Below are 26,282 nucleotides of genomic sequence, written 5' to 3'. Positions count from 1 at the left end.
GCCGCAGATTAGCATACAGTGGCAGCAGTGAATAAAGATGATTTGTGCTACATTAGGAAGACAGAAGAACCATATAAAAGACAACCATTGAGGAAACCATGACTGTTAAGGTGTTCTTGGTGGTTTTGAAGCAGATTTTGTGCTGACAGGTCCCCTTAAAGCTCAGCCTGATTGAAGTGAATGGGGCTAGGTTTGATACCAAGCACAGCCGCTATACAATGTACGCCACTGTGCTTGGTGAGCTGGGAGTGCCGATGCCTTCTCAAACAGGTGATCAGCGGGGGTCCTGGGTGTCAGACCCCCACTAATGTGATACTGATGACCTATCCAGAGTATAGGCCATCAGTAAAGAAGTCTCAGAAAACACTTTTAAAAGGTGGACATTCACTTTAAAGCATACCTAAACGTTCAACAAACTTTGCATTAATCAGTAATAGTGTGTGTGTGTGTGTGTACATGAGGAATAACATTATTTCTGGCCATTATATGACTTGTATCTGGCAGTTGTCCCCTCTGCATGTTGTGTCTCTAGTTTGTAATTTTCCCAGACCTGGTAAGTGAAGACTAGCTCCCATCTACTGGATGGTAGACTAAAATCTTAGGAGCAGCATCAGGATCATGGGGGACATTGCAGAGAAGTGCTGAAATGTATGGATCTGAACATAGCACTTGGCCTGCGATATAAGTTATCTATTTAGCTGTGCAGTCTTCTTTTGTTGTGCCGGTCTCCTGTATTCCCTAGTTACTGCTCAATCCCCCTGTCCCCTCTCCATAGACTTCTACAGGATGATGTAATCAGATTTTTCAGTGAGCAGCAGACTCCAGACGGATTTCATCATTTTCAGAGTCAAAGATATGTTAGAAAGCAGAGGGGAGAGAGGAAGAAACAGCTGATAACTCTAAAACAAGGCAATTTTCTTTGATAAGATATATTACAAAGCTTCGTATGGTTGCTTGTACTATTGATTTATGCAACATTTATCAAAACTAGTGCAAGGGAGCGATAAAGAAGCCCCTTCGAAATTAAATGGTTGTTGTGGATATTGAATCCATTTTCTGTGCACTATTTTCAATAACTCTCTCTTACAGATTGGTTATGCTTTATCATATGAGGTATGTGTATACTGCTGTACAGATAGATGGGGAGGACTTTTCCACTTTGTTTATGGCCTACATCATACTTTAATTGTGTCCGGTCCTCTTTGAATCATTATTCCGCAGCTCCTGTGCAGGAACCGCTCCCTGCTGAGTGGGTCACTGCTGTACATGTAATTCTAGCACATGCCTATGTCTGAGTCAAGAACAGGTTTGGATAGAAGCGCAACCCCTCGACTGAATCATCCCGGCAGAGGTGCCCCATGTTTTCCGCAAGAAGCAATCTGTCACAAGAGAAGAATGCAGTTAGAGTATGCCCCAACAGCATGGACAGGGGAGCAACATTAAACCAAAGGGAAATACCTTTCTTTGGCCAACAAAACGGACATGCCGACAATCTTGGCGAACTCCTCAGACGTCAGCGAGCCCCTTTCAGATACCTGGTCAAACAAAGCAAACAGATCTTTGATTGTTATATCAATGTTTAAAAGATTAGTAATGAAGGAAAGCGTAAAAGGGGCTGCTCCGCACTAGAGACGTATCTGATTGGTGGGGGTCCGATCACTGAGATGGAGGTCTGCTGACGCCATCAGTTCCATAGAGAATGAATGGAGCAGTGGCGAATACGTGCAATCTGCCGCTCCAATCATATGGGATCTAGTGATTGTGAGGATTTTTTTTTATAAATTCCCAGTAGAGGGGATAGGAGCAATTCTACAGCATTCTTCTGGAGCGTTTCCTTGTTCCCTCAACCTTTACAGTTTTTGGTTCCAATATGGAAAGGAAAACAGACCCATACAATTCTTACAAATGTACATTTCACGAACGTAGAGATGGGTGAATACAGCACTCCCAAACGGGTGGTCAACTTTTTCTAATCCCCATTTTTTTTTACGATGGCCCCCAAAAAGGTGCATCACTGTGTTTTCTGTTGCAGCAATCAGCTGCTCTTTGCCAGCAAATGTCAAATTCCCCTGCAGCGCCACCACAGGGGAAATTACGTATTACACAGTGCTTACTGTAATCAGAGAAATGGCACATCCTCTGGCTTCAGCCAATTATGATTGAGAGACTCTTTACTAAAAATTAGGATGCCCTTAAAGTGTATTTGAAAATAGGTTTTCTAAGCTAAACATCATTAAATGCGGTTTACATTTGTTATGATTCCATACTACAAGTTATTTGAATTGCATACAATACATTATAGGGCATCTATCAGCAGATTTGTACCTATGACACTGGCTGACCTGTTACATGTGCGCTTGGCAGCTGAAGGCATCTGTGTTGGTTCCATGTTCATATGTGCCCGCAATGATGTTTTATTATATGCAAGTGAGCCTCTAGGAGTAACTAGGGGGTCGCCATTACACCTAGAGGCTCTGCTCTCTCTGCAACTGACACCCACTCTTGACAGGGTCAGGCAGAGTAAATGTGATCATGCCTTGCTGCCCCTGTCAATCAAAGTGCAGGGGGTGCTGCAGTTGCAGAGAGAGAAGAGCCTCTAGGTGTAACGGCAACACCCTCGTTGCACCTAGAGGCTCATTTGCATATAATAGATCATCATTATTCTCAGCAATGCGAGCACATATGAACATGGGACCAACACAGATGTCTTCAGCTGCCAAGCGCACATGTAACAGGTCAGCCGGTGTCATAGGTACAAATCTGCTGACAGATGCCTTTTAAGCACTGCCTGCCAGAGAATTAGTAATATAAAAGAGTGCTCTGCTCCCAGTGACTTCAGATGTCATGGTTTAATTTTTTTTTGCTTTGTATATTGGATGTGATTACGGATTCATTTCACCAGATAAGAGTCACAACTAAGGCTACTTCACACCAGCGTTTTCAATTCCGCAATTGAGATCCGTCATAGGATCTCAATAGCGGAAGAAAACGCTTCCGTTTTGTCCCCATTCATTGTCAATGGGGACAAAACTGAACTGAACTGAACGGAGTCACTAGAATGATTTCCATTCCGTTGCGTCCCCATCGCAGACAGAATAACACTGCAAGAAGCGTTTTTCTGTCCGTGATGTGGTGCGGAGCAAGACGGATCCCGTCCTGACACACAATGTAGGTCAATGGGGACGGATTAGTTTTCTCTGACACAATAGAAAACGGATCCGTCCCCCATTGACTTTCAATGGTGTTAATAACGGATCCGTCACGGCTATAGAAGACATAACAGAACCGGATCCGTTCATGACGGATGCATGCAGTTGTATTATTGTAACGGAAGTGTTTTTGCAGATCCATGACGGATCCGCAAAAAACGCTAGTGTGAAAGTAGCCTTAGAAACATAACATATGATGAATTCAGGTAGAATATACCGTTTCTAAAGCAGCAGCAACCATTTCCTCTTCGTTATGAGACTGATGTTCAATTACCATGACCCCACTATCAAAAATACGAAGCCTGCAAACAAGAGAAGATGAAGAAGATCAGACCAGAGTGTGTACTGGTTCCTGCGGCCGTGCATAGCCCCCCGCTGAGCCAAATTATCACTCTGCCCGTATTACAAGGGGTTACAGAAATTCACATAGGCCTTTTCATTTAAAGGGAACCTGTCAGAATGTTAGAGACGGAGGAGCTGAGCAGATTGATACATAGTTTTGTGGGAAAAGGTGACAGTTATCTGTATACACTGCTATACAGAGATAGCTGTCAATCACTTATAGGACCGTCCACATGGCTACTGAGCTCAGAAACAGCAGAGATTTCAACAAATAAGTTACTAATTTTGCAGAATCTTTTCCCATAAAATGACATATCAATCTGCTCAGCTCTATCTGCTCTATAATATTCTGTCGCAGATCTTCATGGTGACAGCTTCCCTTTAAGAAGGCTGTACTGTATAGAGCACATTGTTTTCTATCCTGGAAAGCAGAGAGAAAACATTGTTACATGCCGGAGAAATAGCTGCCACCATTGTCTCATTGTTTGGTGCAGGTCAAACAGTCCTGAATGGGAAGCTAGACAGGAAGTTTACCCTAAGCCATCGCTCACCATTTCATACAGGAGTCTGCCAAATGCTCATTTGTGAGCGGGGAAGGAAAGCGCTGGGAGTGAGAGGAACTGAAAGAAAGCAGTAAATTAATGCCTGGGGGACATCTTACCGCAGCGGAAGCTTCAGGGATTCAAACATTTTGCAGGCGTTCACCAGATCCTCCGGAGAAAGCAACTGAGAAAAGAGCGATTCCGTCAGATACGCCAAATCTACCACCTGTCCAGAATCAGATGATGTTTGTCTATTGGGGACAGTATTAAAGGGGTTATCCCATCTCAGACAATGGGGGCATATCGCTAGGATATGCTCCCATTGTCTGATAGGTGCGGGTCCCATCTCTAGGACCCGCACCTATCTCGTAAACGCAGCCGGCAGAGTGGTGGACGGCAGTGCCGGGTCCAGCCACCACCGAGCTTTCCAATTGGCCTGCCGAAAATAGACCAGCGGCGCGCTCGGCTATTTTCAGAATCCCTATAGAAATTAATGGGAGTGCACCGCACTTGCGTGCCCACCACTTCTATTCACTTCTATGGGACTGACAGACATAGCCAAGCCAGAGCTCGGCTATTTTCGACAGCCCCACAGAAATGAATGGAGGACAGCCGCGCAAGCGCTGTGCGCCCTTCACTTCGCTGGCTGCGTTTATGAGATAGACAATGGGCTCACCTCTGGGACCCGCACCTGAGATGGGAAAACTGTGTACATGCGGTGCTAGATGGCCACTAGCACGTCCACAATATACATTTCCCATAGCTCTGAATGCTTTTATTGAATGAACAAACTATTTTATATATATGCAAATAAGGCTAGTAAGGAGCCCAAGGGGAATGTATTAGGAGCCCAGCCACGCTCACTGTGAAGGAGCCCAGCACCGCCCCGCATCCTCCGAATCTCCTCCTTGCTCCCCCGACGTCACAGTGTTGAAGTACCGTAATCTCCTGCGTGTGCGAGTACGCTGCATGTCAGTGCCGGCATGGTGTTCCTTCCCTGTGCTGGCATAAGCCTCAGAGAACAAACTGTGCTTGCGCTAGCTGGCACGGGTGAGATTACAGCGCTATAAATGTGTGACGTTGTTGGGGGAGCAAGGAGGAGATTCGAAGGATGAGGGAGGTGCTGGGACCCTTCACAGTTGCAGTGGCTAGGCTACTGAAACGTTGGTAACAGCCCTTTGGGCTCCTTACTAGCTATATATATATATATATATATATATATATATATATATATATATATATATATTTTTTTTTTTTACTGAATAAAAGCACACAGAAAATGTATATTGTGGACGTGCTAGTGGCGATCTAGCAGCGCATGTACACAGCTCTATAGGCTAAAACTAGCTGACAAAATCCCTTTAAGGACATTTTCCTCAGTGTATGGATGAGATCTGGTAAAATCTATAGTGTATCTGCCCCATGTGAACAAACCAAAAAAGATAGTAAAACTTTCTATCTGGTAAAATTAATCCTGGACAATCCTTTTAATGTCTGTTTTAAAGATTAGCATAGTTCCCATGCTGGAGTATCTTTGCCTCCCCATGCTTGTGTGGGGTACTCTCACAATACTCCGGTTTTCTCACAAATTCCAAAAACATACTGAGGGGCTCATTTGGAATTGAGATCATGAGTAGAGATGAGCGAATTTCATATTTCGTTTACACTTCGTTTGGTGGTAAAAGGTGAATTGCAATATGGATTCCGTTACCACGGACCATAACGCAATTCTGTGACGGAATGTCTTTAGAGGCATTGCGTTATTCATTCCATCATAATAGAAGTCTATGGGCTGCAAAACGAGTCCTCTCCTGCATAACAGAAACGGGATGGATCCGTTATGTAGCCCATAGACTTCTATTATGATGGAATGAATAACGGAATGCCTCTAAAGGCATTCCGTTATGCATTCCGTCACAGAATTGCGTTATGATCCATAACGCAATTCACCTTTTACCACGAAACGAAGTGTAAACTAATTTTGAAATATAAAATTCGCTCAACTCTAATCGTGAGCATCAAAGGGGACAGGAACCAATGCTACGGAATATGTTGGCGCTATATAATGTATAAAATAATAATAAAAAAGAAAATAACGTTTTAAACCAGAAAGAATAATTTGGCTAAGATGCTAAGTTGCATTGACAAAAAAATGCAGACCAATTTCTCTGTGTCTGACCTACCTCCATGCCCCTGGCTCGATTTACTAGGCAGTATACTTCTGTAAGTGACATTATGCCCCCTCTTTCCTAAAAAAAAAAAAAAAAAAAAAGCCAAGATGAAGGAGTCATATACCGGTTACAGGACCATATAGTCAGACATGTACAGTGTAACAGTGTCAGTGATTCTTCTACATCAAAAGGGTGAACTGCTGCCAATAACGTGCCGATTGTGGGGGCACAGCTATTGGAACCCCAATGATCGGATGTGATCACCTAGGGCAGTGATGGAGAACCTTTTAGAGACCGAGTGCCCAAACTGCAACGCAAAACCAACTTATTTCTTGCAAAGTCCCAACACAGCAATTTAACCTGAATCCTACAGTCCAGTATATCTTCCATGTACTTTATCACTCCGCTATAACAGCCTGCCTACATTCAGTGCGCTGCATGTGCTGTTCATAGCGCTGATGAATGGCGGGAAAAGTCTGAGGCATATTGGTACACCATAGACTTTTTCCAGGGGGCAGGTGCCCACCTGTGCCATAGGTTCTCCACCACTGACCTAGGGAAACTGCTGGTATCTGCATATTTTTCCTGCACCATTTCCAGGAGAAATGCAGAATTAGGCTACATTCACATGACTGTATCAGTTCTGTGGTCCTCTAATCACGGATCCGCAAAATACGGATGCGGTCCGTGTGCATCCCCATTATAAAAATGCCTATTCTTGACCGCAAAACTGATAAGAACAGGACATCTTCTATAATTTGCGGCATGGCTGCAGAGATGCGGGCAGCACATGGATCACATCTGTGTGCTGTCCGCATTTTTTGCGGCTCCATAAAAACAAGTGGGTCCACGTGCGATGCGCAGAAAAATGTGGATTGGAAACAGACTGAAAATACGGTCCTATGAATGAACCCTTATACAGTGACTATTTGCCACATAAGCTTGCCAAGACTTTAGAGAGGTGCCCTCCTTTATAGCGGTTCGGCACAGCTCAACTAGCTTTGCTACTGGGCAGGGGGGGTTCCTAATTGGGATAAGTCCTTTAACGACCAATACAGTGGCGTAGGGATCGCCATAGCAACCATAGCAGGGGCCCTACGCCACTGGGGGCCCGTCCGTGCCGACTTCTGTTGATTTATTTATTTTTTTAATTTCCACACACACACACACACACACACACACACACACACACACACACACACACTACACACAGGCAGCCAGGCCCGAGACTAGTGTAGTGGGCGGGACGCGGGCGGTCCGAGGCTCGGGCCTGGCTGGGGAGGAGTCAGGACTGGAGCAGGGCGCACGCAGGGCCGGGTCGACACAGTGGCTGGGGAGGCTCCAACCAGGCCACTGAGTAACTCAGAAGATCCGATAGTATATTCTAACCCCTAGGCGTTCCCATGGTGACGGGGACGCTTGCCTGGGGGTTAGAATATACCATCGGATCTGAGTTTTCACGAGCTCAGTGAGATTGTAAAAACTCAAATCCGATGGTATATTCTAACCCCAGGCGTTCCCATGGTGACAGGGACGCTTGCCTGGGGGTTAGAATATACAGGGCCACGCCGCTCACAGCAGTATATTTATAAACTAATCAGTAACTACTTTAACTTTAATCATTGCTCATTGCTGAGCTCTTTACTTGGATTTTTTGGATATCTTACTCTGTCTTAGCTCCTCCGGTAACAGCAGGCAGTGCGGGGCGGCGCTCACTCACTGACGTTGCGCGCCTGCTCCTCCTACTAGGCGGCGCAGGCGCGTGACGTCAGTGAGTGAGCGCCGCCCCCCGCACTGCCTGCTGTTACCGGAGGAGCTAAGACAGAGTAAGATATCCAAAAAATCCAAGTAAAGTGCTCAGCAATGAGCAATTATTAAAGTTAAAGTAGTTACTGATTAGTTTATAAATATACTGCTGTGAGCGGCGTGGAGGGGGGGTCTGTGGATGGCACTGTTTAGGGGGGGGATCTGTGGATGGCACTGTTTAGGGGGGGGGGATCTGTGGATGGCACTGTTTAGGGGGGGGGGGGGATCTGTGGATGGCACTGTTTAGGGGGGGGGGATCTGTGGATGGCACTGTTTAGGGGGGGGGGGGGGGATCTGTGGATGGCACTGTTTAGGGGGGGGGATCTGTGGATGGCACTGTTTAGGGGGGGATCTGTGGATGGCACTGTTTAGGGGGGGGGATCTGTGGATGGCACTGTTTAGGGGGGGGGATCTGTGGATGGCACTGTTTAGGGGGGGGATCTGTGGATGGCACTGTTTGGGGGGGGGGATCTGTGGATGGCACTGTTTAGGGGGGGGGATCTGTAGATGGCACTGTTTAGGGGGGGGGATCTGTGGATGGCACTGTTATGAGGGGGGGGGGATCTGTGGATGGCACTGTTATGAGGGGGGGGATCTGTGGATGGCACTGTTTAGGGGGGGGGGATCTGTGGATGGCACTGTTTGGGGGGGGGGGATCTGTGGATGGCACTGTTTAGGGGGGGGGGATCTGTGGATGGCACTGTTTAGGGGGGGGGATCTGTGGATGGCACTGTTATGAGGGGGGGGGGATCTGTGGATGGCACTGTTATGAGGGGGGGGATCTGTGGATGGCACTGTTTAGGGGGGGGGGATCTGTGGATGGCACTGTTTGGGGGGGGGGGGGATTTGTGGATGGCACTGTTTAGGGGGGGGGGGGTCTGTGGATGGCACTGTTTAGGGGGGGGGGATCTGTGGATGGCACTGTTTAGGGGAGGGGGATCTGTGGATGGCACTGTTTTGGGGGGGATCTGTGGATGGCACTGTTTTGGGGAGGGGGGGATCTGTGGATGGCACTGTTTTGGGGAGGGGGGATCTGTGGATGGCACTGTTTAGGGGAGGGGGGATCTGTGGATGGCACTGTTTAGGGGAGGGGGGGGGGATCTGTGGATGGCACTGTTTAGAAGAGGGGGGGGATCTGTGGATGGCACTGTTTAGGGGAGGGGGGGATCTGTGGATGGCACGGGGGGGGGGTCATGCATTTCTAGCTACGCCCCTGGACCAATAGGATATGAAAAGCTTCGTACATTGCCAATATGCAAGAATTAAAAATCAGACACTTCCACTCACCTCCAATGGGGCCTGTAAAATTGTGGCGAGCTGTTTCGCCAGCTGCATGTGGTAGTGGGTGCCAGATCCATGGGTTTCTCTTGTGACTGGATTGGCAATGCCCATGCTCAGCAGGTAGGATTTAAACTTTATTGTCTGCAAAAAGAATGCGGAAATTCCATATAAAGCGGCCGTATTACAAGCACACAATAAAAAGGGACATAGAGATAATGCACCGAAGTGCATTATCAGTCTGCAGTTTAAAAGCTTTATCTAAATTTATATGTATGTATAATGAAAACTTTCTTATATAGTTGTACTTCACTGTCTGCTTGCTGTCACTGAATAGAAGTAAACGATACGTTTATTGGGGAAAACTGCTCTAGTACCATGTTGGCCCGCCTCTAGCCTGGATACAAGATGAGATACCGCATGGAGACTTACAGGTTCTGTATGGTATCCTGCAGCACATTTGCCCACAGATGTTACAGCCTGGTCTGTAGGTCCGGCACACTCTCAGATTGCTGTAGCTGGCGTCCCAGCTGGTCCCATGAATGGTCAATTTGCAATAAATTTGGTGACCGGGCAGCCAAAGAAGTGTTGTAACCTGGTGGAGTCATTCCTGGGAAACCTTACCGTATGTGGGCGAGCATTATCCAGCTGAAATATGCCAGTTGGAAGCCCTGCCATGAGAGGAACAGATGTGGGCACAGGATGTCCTGCACATATCAGTACTAGGGGTGACAGACTGTAGTATGTGATGGCTCCGCAGATCACCACACCAGCAGGTGGGCAGTGTGTCACTCCACAGCAAAGGCAGGATTGAGACGCTCACCACGAGGCCTCCATGCTCAAACCCAACCAGTCAGATCCCAAACACAACCTGGATTTGTCGCTTAAGATATGGTTCCAATCCATAGCAGTCCTGTGACACCACATTTTCTTCTAAGCACCTATAAATAGTCTGGGCAAAGACGGGTGTGAGTAATGAAGGTGACACTCGTGTCTGGATGTGGCCAACAAAACTGTGAGAACTGCCCACGCTTGTCAGCAGATCAAATGATCATCTCTACAGGTGATCCGTCCAGTGCCTGTTCACCGCATGTGTATACCCTCACGTAACCACTGCTCCCAACAGGTAGGTGAGAATGACCTAGATGGCATCCATTGATGCGGCCCCCCTGTCAACTGAGCCTTTCAGTGCGTGGTGGAGGCATGTCGCAGTCACCAAGAGGTACACTACCCAAAAGTAGCCTCTAAAAGCCTCTTTTGGCAAGACCCGATGTCGAATCACAGCACACCTGTAGTCATTTACATATCTGCATGTCAAGTTTTACAGCAATTCAACAATTCTACCCGGGTGCGGTATTCTTTATGTCAGTGAGTGTATATACAGGTTTTCAGCTTCTGACGGTACGGGCAGACATTGCGGTGTCTGAATGTGGCCAATGAGTGCATGATCTTGAATACATCAGTTCTACATTTTTTCAGGTGTAAAAATACTCCTCTTAGTATTTTTGAACAGTATTTACAGCTAAGAAGGAGCACCAAATAAGATGCTCAGATGTTTTTTTGGGGTGGTAATGGGAAAAACCAAATTTTGCCATTGCTTTTTGCACTTTAAATTTACAACATTTACCGTGTGGCATAATTAGCATATTACCGTAAGGCTAGTTACACGATAGTGTTACAGAGATCCGGCAGGGTCAGTCTGCCACAGCTTCTGGATCGGCGGCGGTATTTGTCCGGTTGAATCTTGGCACATTTGCCAGGTTGCAGCCGAATCTCCGACAGGCCTCATTATAGTTAATGGGGCTGGTGGGCATTTACAGGTGAAACTCAAAAAATTTGAATATCGTGCAAAAGTCCATTTATTTCTGCAATGCAACTTAAAATTTGAATTTTGTGAAAAGGTTCAATATTCTAGGCTCAAAGTGTCACACTCTAGTCAGCTAATTAACCCATACCCCCTGAGCAAAGGGGACCTGAGATAGTGACTTTGGGGTTTCATAAGCTGGAAGCCGTAATCATCCAAATTATAGCAAATAAAGGCTTGAAATATCTCGCTTTGCATGTAATGAGTCTCATTTGTTAGTTTCACCTTTTAAGTTGCATTACTGAAATAAATGAACTTTGCACGATATTCTAATTTTTCGAGTTTCAACTGTAGGTAGCGTCCGGCAATGCTGGATTTTTTGTAGCGCTAGTGTGAGACTAGCCTTATTCTGTAAGTCAGTACAGTTATGGCAGTACCATATACATATAGTTCTATATGCTTTTTACTACTCATTATGTCACCACATCCCAAAACTCATTTTTAAAGGGGTATTCCCATCTTAGACAATGGGAGCATAATCGCTAGGATATAGCATTCAGAATGCAGCAGTGTACCTTGTATACCAATGTGTTATAGCCTAGCATCGTAATAGTGACAGGCGGCCTCCTGCGCTGCGTCTATGGTACAGTCTAATAGACATACAGCCTTTGTCAGGCCTTCAGCTGCCATAGCAACACATCACAACTCTCCAACTGTATTCGCAGGGAGTTTATGGTGACAGGGAGCCCTGTCTCTCTAACTGCTTAGATGCCATGGTTGCCATTGACCGCGGCATCTAGGGAGTTCAGCAGCCGGTATCAGAGATCTCTCCAATGCTGGTCGTTACAGTGGGAGCCCAGCGTCAGACTACACAGGCTGCACGAATACAGCGCTCCAGACCAAAGAAAGTCTCATGCCTAGAAATACACAGGAGACTTTTTTTTCGTAGGCTCATGCACACAAACGTATTTTCTTTCCGTGTCCATTCCTTTTTTTGGACCTTATGCGGAAACGTTCATTTCAATGGGTCCGCAAAATTAAAAAACGGAAGTTACTCCGTGTGCATTCCATTTCCGTATGTCCGTTTCGCAAAAAAATAGAACATGTCCTATTATTGTCCGCAATACGGACAAGGATAGGAGTGTTCTATAAGAGGCCAGCTGTTCCGTTCTGCAAAATACGGAATGCACACGGATGTCATCCGTATGTTTTTGCGGATGCGTGTTTTTCGGTCCGCAAAATACATATGGTCGTGTGCATGAGCCCTAGAACTGCCTGTACATGCCTCTATGACGCTTGTACAGGTGTTATGGTGACATCTGCCAGGGACAATAACACCAGTATCAAGGGAAGGTCCGTCCAGGGGGTTTCCTCGAATATTCCTAATGCGTATAGGGTCAAAGCCACAAAAACTGTTCAACTTGAAATAAACCAAGGTATACAGAGCTAATGGCTGATTGTATCCTCTGACAGAATCAATAACAGGGGCATTTCAGGTCTCCTCACTATTGTTGAGCGAATTGAGCTTCGGATCCAAGGTCCGAAGTTGCTTCGGTCAAAACTTTGTTTGACTGCTGTATAGAGATCAGTCTCCATACAGCATTCAAATGTATGGGCTCTGGCGAGGTGAAATTAGTTATCACTGAAGTCTCCCGGGACTTCGGTGAATAATTTTGGACTTCGATTTTTAAACTTGAAAACCAGTTTAAAACGTAATTCTGAAGGCTTTGATTCCGAGCTACAAGTCAGTACCAATTTTTAAAACAGTTTTTAAGTTTAGAAATCGATGGCCGAAGTGAATCACCAAAGTCCCGCGAGACTTCGGCGATCATGAATTTCACCTCGCCAGAGCGCCTACATTTTAATGCTGTACAGAGACGGATCTCCATAAAGCATTAAAACAAAGTTTTGAACGAATCAACTTCGGATCTTGCTCGCCAAGACAGAAACACCTGCTCAGTTCCATCCTTCAACTGCCACCAGCTGAGGCAGAAAGGGCACGCCCCTTAAGTGGACAGCTTGAAATAAGTCTACCAGAACAATTGAACCAATGAATGGAGAGAGCTCTAGATCCATGTGAGGTACAGGGCTGGGGCTAGCCTTGTTAGGGCTCATGCACTCGACTGTATGCCCTCCAAGACATACGGTCTGTGAGCGGGCCATATGCCCCAGAGTGGCATACATGGTGCGCACAGCATCATAGGTTACAATGATACTGTGCGCATTTGGCCGTCCGCGGGGCTATTGTCCTGCACTCAAAAGATCATATGAGTGCAGGACAATAGCCCCGCGGGCGGCCCGATGCGCACAGTATCATAGTAACCTATGATGCTGTGCGCACGATGTATGCCACTCCGGGACATATGGCCCGCTCACAGACCGTATGTCTCGGAGGGCATACGGTCGTGTGCATGAGCCCTTAGACCTCATGCACACGACCGTTGTGTTTTACGGTCCGCAAATTGCGGATCTTCAAAACACGGATGGCGTCCCTGTGCGTTCCGCAATTTGCGGAACGGCACAGACAGCCATTGATATAACTGCCTATTCTTGTCCGCAAAACGGACAAGAATAGGACAGGTTATATTTTTTTTGCGGACCACGGAACGGAGAAACAGATGTGGACATCTTTTGCAGCCCCATTAAAGTGAAAGGGTCTGCATCTGATGCGGACCCAAACAACGGTCGTGTACATGAGGCCTTTGTCTGATTTTTCTTTTTCTTTACATTATTCAGGGGATGACCCCTTTAAGATTATTTAACACATTTTTAGAAGTTAATTAGTAAATATCCATTCACCGCATTACTAAAGTTCTACAGATAATCTTTACCCAGAACACTGGCGGCAGGGCTCTCTGTATGCACAGGATTTTCCATATTAGTTTCAGAACAAATCAAACAGCATGCCGAATATGTAGGAAAACATCATGAAGTTTACACACGATAGCGGAAATTTACAATGGACAGGACGGGGCAGAGGTTTCTATCCCAGACACAATTTTTCATCATGTTATTCCTGGAGCAAGGGCTCGTACAAATATTGCGGTGCGATTGTTCCCGTTTACCCTGGCAGCCCGCTCCCGGCCGTGTTTTCATACCTCGTCTTCTGTGATGTCTCCTTGTTTGTCTTTGATTTTGTTCGCTATCGATCTGGACAGTTCCACCATTTCCTTGGCCTGTAAAAATAATGGAGACAGCAGTCTTTCATTGCTCCGCTGACAGGAAACGGTCGCGCTGAACCTGGGCTCATACAGATATCGCGCCGTACCTTTTCCATCAGCTTGCTGAGGTCTTCAAAGGCCTGGAAAACAGAATGTGAAAGCAGCATGTAGTCACAGGGATAAAACCAAACGTCCTAGGAACGATTCTCCGGTAAGAAGTGGTGTCCCTCCTGAGGATATGGATCATTAAAGATCCTGGAGGCAATGCCACTACTTATGGAAGCCAATTGGGTCCATTAGTCATATAGCTGCTACACAAACCCCTCCAGAGGAGGACTAAAGGTGGGGTGCATGGGTTTACTGCTTGTACATTAAAGGGTCAGTTGAGTTTTCCATACACCCCTTTAAAGGGGTTGTGCAAGAATGGAGGGGGTTTTGGCAAACCAACCCCCACTTTACCGAACCTGTAAGGCCTCTTTCACACTGGCGTGTGGGCCCCATGGTCGTGCTGCGGGCCGCAATGCGCGAGCACAGTCCGTGGGGCAGGCGCAGCGGATCGCGGACCCATTCACTTTAATGGGTTCTGCGATCCGGCCATTCCGCAAAAAGATAGGACGAAACCCCACGGAAGCATTCCGTTCGACATCTTCAGATTTGCGGACCCATTGAAATGAATGGGTCCGCATCCGTGAAGTGGAATGCCCACGGAACGGCACCCGTGTATTGCGGATCCGCAAATGGGTTCCGCAATACGGCAACGGGGCGCACACGTTCGTGTGCAAGAGGCCTAAAGGAAAGCTTACTTACCAGCTTCCCAGCGATGGATCCTCGCACCTTCCCCTCCAGGTCTGCGATGCTCCACTCTGTCAATGTCAACCTCCGGTTTGACATCGCCACAGCCAATCACTGACCACAGCAGAGACCGGATCCCCTTGTGTCATCCGACCATTTGTCACGACTTAGGGCTCATGCACATGAACGTATTTTCTTTCCGTGTCGTTCCATTTTTTATTTTTTTTGCGGACTGTATGCTGAACCATTCATTTTAATGGATCCACAAAAAAAAAAAAAAAAAAGTTACTGCGTGTGCATTCCGTTTCCGCATGTCCTATTATTGTCCGTGTAACGGATAGGACGGTTCTATTAGGGGCTAGTCGTTCCGCAAAATACAGAATGCACAAGGACGTCATCCGTATTTTTTGCGGATCCGTGTTTTCCAGACCGCAAAATACATATGGTCATGTGCATGAGCCCTTAAGAAGAGCCAGTCACCGCTGCAGCCAGTCACATCAAACTGGATGTTGACATCGAGGGAGCCCAGCGGGGCATCACAGGCCTGGCGGAGAAGGTGCAACGAACCAGTGCCGGAAAGCAGGTAAAAAAAAGCTTCCCTTTTCAGATTCGGTAAAGTGGGGGGGTTTGCCAAACCACCCACCCCATTCTTGCACAACCCCTTTAAGGCCAATCACATACATGTATACGTTAAGGGGTTAAGGAGGACCTGTTATCTCCCCCGACAGGTCTAGTTTAGCAAATAATTGTATTCCCCATAATATAACTATTCATAGAAATCTGTAGTGTGTCGTTCCTCTGTTATTCCTCATAGAAATGTATGAATAAAAGGATAACTGGGTGGTACCAGCTGTGGGTGCTTCCGACACTGTGCAATCAGTTGTTTCACAAGGGGAAGAATAACAACCAGCGTTTTTTTTTCTGAAATTTCTAGGAGGATTAACTGAGGAATTGCACAAGGCAAAAAAAATTAAAGATACTTCATGTTATTTGAACTGCAATAAAAGGTTCTGACTACAACAGGCTCTTCAGGAGAGGTGACAGGACCTCCTTTGACAAGTTTGGTTCATTTTTGTCATCAAGTTTTCAGCCTTTAGGCTTCACAGAGCTTGTCAACATGTCACGGGCTTCCCAAACCTAATGAATAACATGCTCCAACTCATCGCTCCCAGAGAGGACAAAGGGGAATGGGCACACACCTAACAGGAACTTCCTCAAATAAACACACCGTCACTGCGGCCTTATCAGCGGGCGGCAGCAGCCGCAGGAAGCACCACCGCTCTGTACATTCTCCCAGTAATCCCCCTATAACGTCCCGCTATTAATCCACAAACAGGCCTCTCATTTTTATGGTTCAATAAGATTTTATTATTATTATTATCAATTACAATCATAAGAGAACATCCCAAATTGCAGTATACATACCGCATACAAAGATACATTGCGACATGCAATCATGAACAGCAGTACAGCATAAAGGACAAGGTATAAGCATGTATCTGTATCTGTATAACAAACAGTCAGCGGAAACAAAGGCCCTAAAGGGCTTAATAAGGCCTCAAACAAATGATGTATAGGCCAATAATTCTAGACAAACTTGACATAAAGGAGGGGAGGGGGGGGGGGAGAAATCATAGGTCATATCTAGAGAATAGCTAGGTACTATTAAGGAGGAGAATCAGGGAGAACCCCAGATGCCAACCAAACCGAAAACGACATAGATGATCTAAACCTGGACCATGGCTCCCAACTCCTAAGAAACGCCGGAATCTTGTTGTGATCAGAGGCATACATCTCTTCCCTGTGTAACAGCTCATCCAGTGCAGAGGCCCAAGTGATCCTTTTCAAACTCTCGGTTGACTTCCAATTGCGTGGGATAATTTGCCTCATGTCCAGCATAAAGAGCCGCAATGAACCTTTCTTAACATGTGAGATCCGCCCCGGGAAAATAGAAAGCAGAGCGATGGAAGGGGAAAATGCAATGGAGGCCCGGAATAGAAAATTATAAAGCTTGAAGACATCTTTCCATAATGGGTTAAGCCTCGGACAATCCCACCAGGCCTCTCATTTTTACTTCAGTTCGTCCTTTAGAAGTAAACGGTGGGCGAGAAATCAGGTCAGCGAAAAAAACAACCCAGGACGCCGGGCCCGGATACAGAATTCAGATTTTATTGATGCATTCAGGGCCAGTACATGACAGAAGTCCCCTTAGCTCCTACAGCGAGCAACCCTCTGGTTCAGCAAAAAGAATTCACATTGACTGGGGAATAAACTGCACGCTTACCTGGTGGCCGGCTTTTCACCTTTTCAGTCATCCAAGATGGCCGCTCTGCTTCTCAGGTTACATGACGTACCCAACGCTAGACACTCAAACTGTCCAAGACTGCTCCAAGAGCAGAGCCGGACAAGCAAGATGCGTCCTGGCCATCTTGGATGGCAGAAGAGAAGCCCAGGGATTGGCGGATGAAAAGGAGGGCATCAAGTTAGGTGCTCTGCCCCTCGTTAATTATTATTTTTTTTAACCGCTTTAAGGCTGGGATTTACCCAGAGTTTTATGGTGTTTGTGCTATATATATATATATATATATATATATATATATATATATATATATATATATATATATAGAGAGAGAGATTAGTTTTTTTTCCCCCAATTGCGGTGGTTTTTTTGTGCCTATTGCATGGTGTTTTGTTTTTTTTTAAATCTCAGTATGTTGTAGCAATGGAATTTTGGATGCCCTTCTCTACAGGGAAAAGAATTGATATAAAAAAAAAAAAAAGTTTGGAAAAAAAGAAAAAGTCAAGAAAAAAAAAACCAAAAAAGAGTTTTATTTCGTTTATTTTAGTGGCAAAAAAGGGACAAAACAAATTCCATTGCTATTTGTCTATCCAAGTCCTAAGAAAAATTAAAAGGGATTTTCCAGGCTCATGATCCTCAGAATAGGTCATGAATATCAGAACCATCACCCCTCATCCCCTCCGATCAGCTGCTCCCTGCAGCCTCCGGAGCTGGAGCTAGCACTGCGAGTGGACCACAGCTCCGTTCTAACTGTAATGGCCGTGCTGGGTTACTGCAACTTAGCTCCCATTCACATCACTCCTGTGCTTCCTGCTCCACTGAAGGGCAAGTTCTGGTGCCAGAGGCTGTAAGGAAGAGCTGATCGTATATTAATGACCTATTGTGAACAAACCTCATTAATTATAGTCTGAAAAACCCCTTTAAGTTGTAAGCTATACAATAAGAGCCTCCAAGGTTACCCATTTGGCAGGTAGAGTACTCCCTCGACCCTTAAATCTTTTACATTTCAGAAAGTCGCAACAGAGGAGACTTATGGGGGTATAATGGCCGTTGTTCACGAGATCAAAATTGCTGCCATTTTTGGGTAGAGGCAGAAACATAAAGGGGGTCTGGATGGCACTTCTGGGGCTTTCTCCTTTATGAAGGAGCACTGTTAGGGCTCTCAACATTGAATATGAACAATCTTATATAAATGTATACACAGCCATATTTCACACTGGCGCAGCCATATCGTAACAGATCATCTAGGTGACGACCCTTCGTTGTAAAGCAGTTTATGTCAATCCCACAAAAATCTGTAGTGGTGGAAGCGTTTTGGGAAAAAGGAGTCAACTGACATCTGCAACTCTGAAAACAATGAAGATTGCAAAACCTCTGATCTCAGTCCTGAGGCGTCCAGACAGGAAAAACATAGAAGCTGAAAGGAAAAGTGAAAAAACCTACCCACGCAGTCTGTGCACGTGGGACCATTTTAGTCACAGCAGTCCTGACACACAGCACCAATTATTATTTCACCCAAAACAGTACCTGGCTGCTGCTCCCGAAACCTTGCCGATTTTGAGACCTTTTTTTCCTCAGCAAGCAAAAGAATAGGCTTAGCAATGACAGTGACTGGACCCCCTTGCGTGTTGGGACCAAGGGTGTCAGGTCACTGCTGCAGCCAGTCATAGGCGGCAGCGGTGTCAAAGCGGATGAGTGAAGCAGCCAAGGCCAGGGAATGAAGGAGCAAGATGTCCAGCAGTGGGGAGCAGGTAAGTACGCTTCCCTTTTCAAGGTCTGAGTTGTCGTGGTCCCCCCCCCCCACATGTAAAAGGTTGACAACCCCATAAAGGGGTTTTCTCATCCGAGATAATGAGGGTATATCACTAGTACCAGCACCTCTCTCTTAAACGGAGCCCCAAAAGTGGTGGAGGGCGCACTGCGCATGCGCAGCCACCCTGCATTCATTTCTATGGGGCCACCAAAAAAAGATGAGACCTGGCTCGGCTATTTCCTTCAGGCCCATAGAAGTGAATGGGAGAGGTGGCTTTGCATGCGCGGTGCGCTCCCATTCACTTCACCAGAGTCCTCCAGCCACCACTTTGCCCGCCCCGTTCTTTATATAGGTGCAGGTTCCACTGTGGGCCCTAGTAATATGCCCCCATTGTCTCCAATTAGAATATCTCTTTAATGGTGTACTCCAGTAACAAGAAGTCAGATCGTGGGGCATCACCGCTGGGACTCCACTGATCACAAGGGATCCATGTCCCCCTCTGAACGGAGTGACAGTAGAGCATGCCCACACCACCACTCCAATCAGCTGCAGATAACAAAGCGATGTACTGTGCCATCTTCAGTAGTCCCATAGAGATGAACTGAATGGTAGTGGGCATGCTCGACTGTCACACCATTCAAATGGGGGACATAGGACCTTTTCTCATGATCGGTGGGAATAGAGGACCACAACACCCCTGTAATGTAACCAGAGAAGATTAAAGAAAGATACTCATTTTGCTGAGGTAAATTGACACTGGCGGTGATCACTGCAGGCAAAATGTCGAAATATATGACGGCTTTCAGACTAGTCCTCAAGTGAAGGAGCCACTGGTTACTAGCGGCTATCTGCTCTAGCGTGCAGAGGGGGTCGTGGGAAGGAGAACCCCCCATGATCTGTACATGTAAAAGGGAAATAGACAAGGTTCTCCTGACGCGACATCCCCTTTAAGTCATGAGTGTAGTCTGTCCTATGGTCTTCCATTAGATACTATGGAACCAGGTAATTCCACACCTTGTACATCACAAACAAGCAAGTCACGTCAGGCTCCGACAATGCATAATCTAGGTATTGTTACTCGCGCCGTTTATTGTCTGCGCTTGGTTTAATAAAAATAACACCTGAATAAGAAAATCCCCAGGAATGATAGAAATCTTAAGTAAAGGAGGAACTGGGAAGGTGACCTCACCACACAGCAGACTCCACGCAGGGACGGGCCGCTCCTCTTTATAGTCCGCTGTATTCATGGGGCAAGCGCCATAACCGAGCGGAGCACAGAGTATAGGACAGCCCGGCACCAGTCATTCAGTATCGTAAAGGCACACTAAGAAATGAATGAGAGGGCCCCCCAGAGCGTTTCGCTTGGGGGACACATGGAGGCAATGGTACCTTACATTTCTGTATGGTACATTATTGTTATGGCTGCCTTACTCTCTCCCCCCCTTTTTGTTGTGTTTCTTGTCTCTTTCCCGCTTTTTCTTGCAGGTTACCTCAGGCTGAGTGTTTTGGGTTACCTGTGTACCTTAGTGACAGCTGGGGCCTCGGCTGGTTGGCCCGCTGCTGTTGCTGAGGGGATTCGGGGACCCTGGTTGGTGGCGATTACTGTGGCGGGAAGTACTCTGTCTTTATATTGCAGGTGCAGCGGCGCTTCTGGGCCAGTTGTCAAGACCGGATCGTCGCCCCGCCCGCCCGCCCTGTGTTCATGGGTTTTGTCGCTTTGCTTTGTTAGAGGGGCTGTGTCGCTCCGCTATTGCCGAGTGGACTTTGGTGATTAGTACAATTTCGTATTGCTTGATTTAATGATCTGTTGGTTTTAATTGTGGTTCAGTTATTTACTGAAGTATGTATTCTGAGGTTACCCTTAATAAAGCATTGCGGACATTTTTAGTCCACAAATTTTGTTTGTCTTTATTTATTGTTAAGAAAGTGTCATGTATTGAATGGTGCCATTTGCATCCATGACAAATGCAACGCAGAATATTAGGACATTTCCCACATTGTTCTGCATGTTCCCAAACCAACAATATGTGGAGCTTAGTCAAGGAGGGGAGAGGACCCTGCTGCAGCCAGTTGTCTTACAGCCACCTACAGGATTGCGAGCTCCTGCCACACAAAGAAGGACAACCTATGTATTCCTCAACATGCATTTTTTTAAAAGGTATGTTCACAGGTTTTTATTTATTTTTTTGCAGTGGGTTTTAGTTTTCCGCATAGTAGACGCACGGAAATCTGCAGCAAAAAAGCCAGACGCAACTGTTCATCGATTAGAATGGGAAGCTGAACTGTAGGTCATACGGTGGGGAGGAGTATGGGCCTTCTGCTAGGAGCCGCTGCTCGCAGATTAGCCCCACTGGGTGGATTGGTAGCATATATAACTATATCTGCTGCATACTGTACAGAAAATGTTTGTCTTTGCAAGATGTATTTTCTGTGTGTGAACATACCCTAAGGAAACAATGGTTGTGGTCAGGGGGGGACGTTTTAGAAAACAACACTATATTCACAGGGAGCAGAAAAAAGAAAGACGTTTAAGGTTAAAGGGGTTTTCCAATTGTGATGAACTATCCTCTGAATAGGTCATCGGTATCTGAGCAGTTTGAGGTCAGACACCAGGGACCTTGTAGATCAGCTGTTTAAGAAGGTACCAACACTCCTGTGGTAAGTAATAGGTCCCAGATCACCACACCAGCAGTTGGGGCAGTGCCTCGCTCCACAGCACAGGCAGGATTAAAGCGCTTGCCACGACACCACCATACTTAAACCCGACCACCACTGGGTCTTAAACCGAACCTAGGTCACTGAAGACAACATTCTTCCAGTCTGTAGTAGTCCAGATTTCTCATTCAAGACCACTGCAAATGAAGGGGACAGTGGCTGACTGTCAATGACAGGACATGTAATGGGCATTGTGACATCAGATTTCCTTCTGGTAAGTGCCTGGGAATGGTCCAGTCATAGATAGTGTTGTGTAATGAAGGTGCCACCTGTGTCTGGGGTGAGGACGATGAAACTGTAGGAGCCGCTTGTGCTCGTCAGTGGATCAAACAATCCTCTCTACTGGTGGTCTGTCTGGGCCGTCTGGAGCCCTCGAGCAACAACTGCTCCCAACATCTGCTAACAGCTAGGTCAGAACAGCCTAGATGGTGTGTAAATTGCCAAAACAACCATCCTGCTTCTCTCAGTTCAACGATGCTCCCTCTCCCAAAGTCTGTCCATTGGCCAAAATGTCTTAGAATGTGTCAAGGCATGTCTAGCATTTAAAAATCTCTCACCAAGAGGTACGCTACCCAAAAGTGGCCTCTGAGAAACTTTATAGGGCAGCAGGAGAAGAACTTTTACTCCCTCTTGTGGCAAGACCCAGTGTCTAATCAGACCACGCCTGTAATCATTTACATATCGGCAGGCAAAGTTCTGCAGCAATCCGACATTTCTATCTGGGTGAATTATTATTTTTTGTCAAAGGGTGTGCATGACTGGGATTGCCACTAAGCCAATAAGTGGCTGTGGTAGGGCATCACTGCAAACACTGATTGGCTGGGCAGCATTCATGGTTAAAGGGGTTGTCTCACTTCAGTAAGTGGCATTTATCATGTAATAGAGAAAGTGAATACTGGCCACTTACTAATGTATTGTGATGTCCATATTGTCTCCTTTGCTGGCTGGATTCCTTTTTCCATCACATTATACAATGCTCGTTTCCATGGTTACAGACCACCCTGTAATCCATCAGTGGTGGTCGTGCTTGCACACTATAGGAAAAAGCACTAGCCTATGTGCGCTCCCATGGTCCCAGCCACCAGAGAGGCTGACGCTTTTTCCTATAGTGTGCAAGCATGACCACCACCGATGGATTACAGGGTGGTAACCATGGTAACCATGGAAACGAGCAGTGTACAATGTGATGGAAAAATGAATCCATTGCATACAATTTAATCCCAACCTATAAAATTGTGCCAGGTGTTGGCCTGTATATATGTGTGTGTATATATATATATATATATATATATATATATACACACACACACACACACACACACACACACACACACACACTGCTCAAAAAAATAAAGGGAACACTTAAACAACACAATGTAACTCCAAGTCAATCACACTTCTGTGAAATCAAACTGTCCACTTAGGAAGCAACACTGAGTGACAATCAATTTCACATGCTGTTGTGCAAATGGGATAGACAACAGGTGGAAATTATAGGCAATTAGCAAGACACCCCCAATAAAGGAGTGGTTCTGCAGGTGGTGACCACAGACCACTTCTCAGTTCCTATGCGTCCTGGCTGATGTTTTGGTCACTTTTGAATGCTGGCGGTGCTTTCACTCTAGTGGTGTCTACAACCCACACAAGTGGCTCAGGTAGTGCAGCTTATCCAGGATGGCACATCAATGCGAGCTGTGGCTAGGTGGTTTGCTGTGTCTGTCAGCGTAGTGTCCAGAGCATGGAGGCGCTACCAGGAGACAGGCCAGTACATCAGGAAACGTGGAGGAGGCCGTAGGAGGGCAACAACCCATCAGCAGGACCGCTACCTCCGCCTTTGTGCAAGGAGGAACAGGAGGAGCACTGCCAGAGCCCTGCAAAATGACCTCCAGCAGGCCACAAATGTGCATGTGTCTGCTCAAACAGTCAGAAACAGACTCCATGAGGGTGATATGAGGGCCCGACGTCCACAGGTGGGGGTTGTGCTTACAGCCCAACACCGTGCAGGACGTTTGGAATTTGCCAGAGAACACCAAGATTGGCAAATTCGCCACTGGCGCCCTGTGCTCTTCACAGATGAAAGCAGGTTCACACTGAGCACATGTGACAGACGTGAGAGTCTGGAGATGCAGTGGAGAACGTTCTGCTGCCTGCAACATCCTCCAGCATGACCGTTGTGGCATTGGGTCAGTAATGGTGTGGGGTGGCATTTCTTTGGAGGGCCGAACAGCCCTCCATGTGCTCGCCAGAGGTAGCCTGACTGCCATTAGGTCAGGGCTCGACAAATCCCAGGCGCCAGGTCGCCATGGCGAACAGGAATTTAGTCCTGGCGCTTGGGTATTTGTCAGCCCGTTTTCAAAGGTGCCAGGGCGATGGGTGCGGAGCTGCCGTTCTGTCCGGAGGCAGCACCGTGTGAAGCAGCTCCGTCACAGCACACAATAGCAGAGACGCTGGCAGCAGGGAGGGGAGGGGCTCGGGAGGAGTGTAATCTAATCCTAGAGTGGAAGCTGCTTCTGCCAGCCCCTCCCCTCCCCGCCCACCAACCAATCAGAGCTGAGGCAAGGCAAGCACTAGCAGCTCTGAGTCACTGACACAAGTACAGGGAGTCTAAGTAAGAAAGAATCGAATGAGTCTCAGGTTAAAAGAATCTAAAGATCCTACAGTTAGAGACTCATTTGATTCTTTGAGTTAAAAAGAACCGTCAGTCAGACTGTAGAACAGGTTACACTGAGACTGTCGCTGATGCTTTTGCAGTAGTGATAAGATTAGGGACAGGAGCAGAGAGATGAGAGAAGTGACAGGACACAGTTTAGATTACAGTTTGAATTAACCCTTTAGGATCAAATTGGCTTCTCAAGGAGATCTATATGTTAAAGGCATCCCTTCTTCTGTCTCATTCAGTAGCTATAGAACTAAGGGTACTTTCACACTTGCGGCAGGATGGATCCGGCAGGCTGTTCACCCTGTCGGATCCGTCCTTCCGCTGTTTCGCCGGACCGCAGCTCTGTCCCCATTGACTATAATAGGGGCAGAGCTCTGGCGCAGCACAGCAGTGCATTGTGAAAGGCCGCCGGACTAAAAGTCCAGCATGTCCAACTTTTTAGTCCGGCGGCCTCTCACCGCGAACTGCCATGCTGCGCCGGAGCTCCACCCCCGTCCCCATTATAGTCAATAGGGTCCGGGGATGGAGCGGCGGTATATGTAACATGGTATACAGCATTATTGGGGGGGCTCTATGGAGAAGTGGGGGGGGGGGGCACCTACTAGGGGCTTTATGATGCGGCTCCGCCTGACTCCTAACTTTTTTAGCTGGCTCCTAGATTCCAAGGAAATTTGTCAAGCCCTGCATTAGGTACGGAGATGAGATCCTCAGACCCCTTGTGAGACCATATGCTGGTGCGGTTGGCCCTGGGTTCCTCCTAATGCAAGGCAATGCTAGACCTCATGTGGCTGGAGTGTGTCAGCAGTTCCTGCAAGACGAAGGCATTGATGCTATGGGCAGGCCTGCCCGTTCCCCAGACCTGAATCCAATTGAGCACATCTGGGACATCATGTCTCGCTTTATCCACCAACGTCACATTGCACCACAGACTGTCCAGGAGTTGGCAGATGCTTTAGTCCAGGTCTGGGAGGAGATCCCTCAGGAGACCGTCTGCCACCTCATCAGGAGCATGCACAGGAGTTGTAGGGAGGTCATACAGGCATGTGGAGGCCACACACACTACTGAGCCTCATTTTGACTTGTTTTAAGGACATTACATCAAAGTTGGATCAGCCTGTAGTGTGTTTTTCCACTTTAATTTTGAGTGTGACTCCAAATCCAGACCTCCATGGGTCGAAAAATTTGATTTCAATTTTTTTTATTTTTGTGTGATTTTGTTGTCAGCACATTCAACTATGTAAAGAACAAAGTATTTCAGAAGAATATTTTATTAATTCAGATCTAGGATGTGTTATTTTTGTGTTCCCTTTATTTTTTTGAGATAGAGAGAGATATATTATATAGATATATATATATATATATATATATAATTGGCCAACACCTGGCACAATTATATAGGTTGGGATTAAATTGTATGCAATTAACTTCTTGTGAGCTGGCCATTTCTTTGGATATCTATTGTTTAGCTATTGGGTGGTAGCAGGCCATGCTCTATTTTGGTGAGCTTCCCATAACTAATTTTTTGTACACGTTAAAAAACTGTTCCTGGGACGTACTACTCGTTCTGCAACAAACTAAATGTAGGGCAAAACTGTTAGTGTACCTGAAATACCACACATTATCCTAGGAGTATGACTAGGCATTCAGCAATCTGCTGAAGTGATAGACCAAGGTCTCTCAGTTCAAGGATTCTGTTCCTCTCAGTTTGTGACAAGTGAAGATAACGGGCACCTTGACCAACAGGAGGCATC

At 46.5% G+C, this 26,282-nt stretch overlaps 1 protein-coding gene across 1 annotated transcript in view; it reads right to left on the bottom strand.

Moving 5' to 3' along the window:
• The window catches only part of VPS36 (vacuolar protein sorting 36 homolog), a 59,048-nt gene continuing 32,766 nt past the window's right edge, over nucleotides 1–26,282 (bottom strand). The window contains exons 7-14 of the mRNA XM_040426071.1: nucleotides 14,421–14,453; nucleotides 14,251–14,328; nucleotides 9,358–9,492; nucleotides 6,277–6,342; nucleotides 4,213–4,277; nucleotides 3,427–3,511; nucleotides 1,459–1,535; nucleotides 1–1,379 (exon numbers count right to left, since the gene is read on the bottom strand). Of these exons, the coding sequence (XP_040282005.1) occupies nucleotides 1,286–1,379; nucleotides 1,459–1,535; nucleotides 3,427–3,511; nucleotides 4,213–4,277; nucleotides 6,277–6,342; nucleotides 9,358–9,492; nucleotides 14,251–14,328; nucleotides 14,421–14,453 (633 nt within the window). The 3' untranslated portion in view covers nucleotides 1–1,285. The remainder of the gene's footprint in view (nucleotides 1,380–1,458; nucleotides 1,536–3,426; nucleotides 3,512–4,212; nucleotides 4,278–6,276; nucleotides 6,343–9,357; nucleotides 9,493–14,250; nucleotides 14,329–14,420; nucleotides 14,454–26,282) is intronic.

The sequence above is a fragment of the Bufo bufo genome, chromosome 3, assembly GCF_905171765.1.
Source record: "Bufo bufo chromosome 3, aBufBuf1.1, whole genome shotgun sequence".
Taxonomy (NCBI): Eukaryota; Metazoa; Chordata; class Amphibia; order Anura; family Bufonidae; genus Bufo; species Bufo bufo.
Note: the sequence above shows the minus strand (reverse complement) of the source record. Positions and strands in the feature narration are given on the sequence as shown.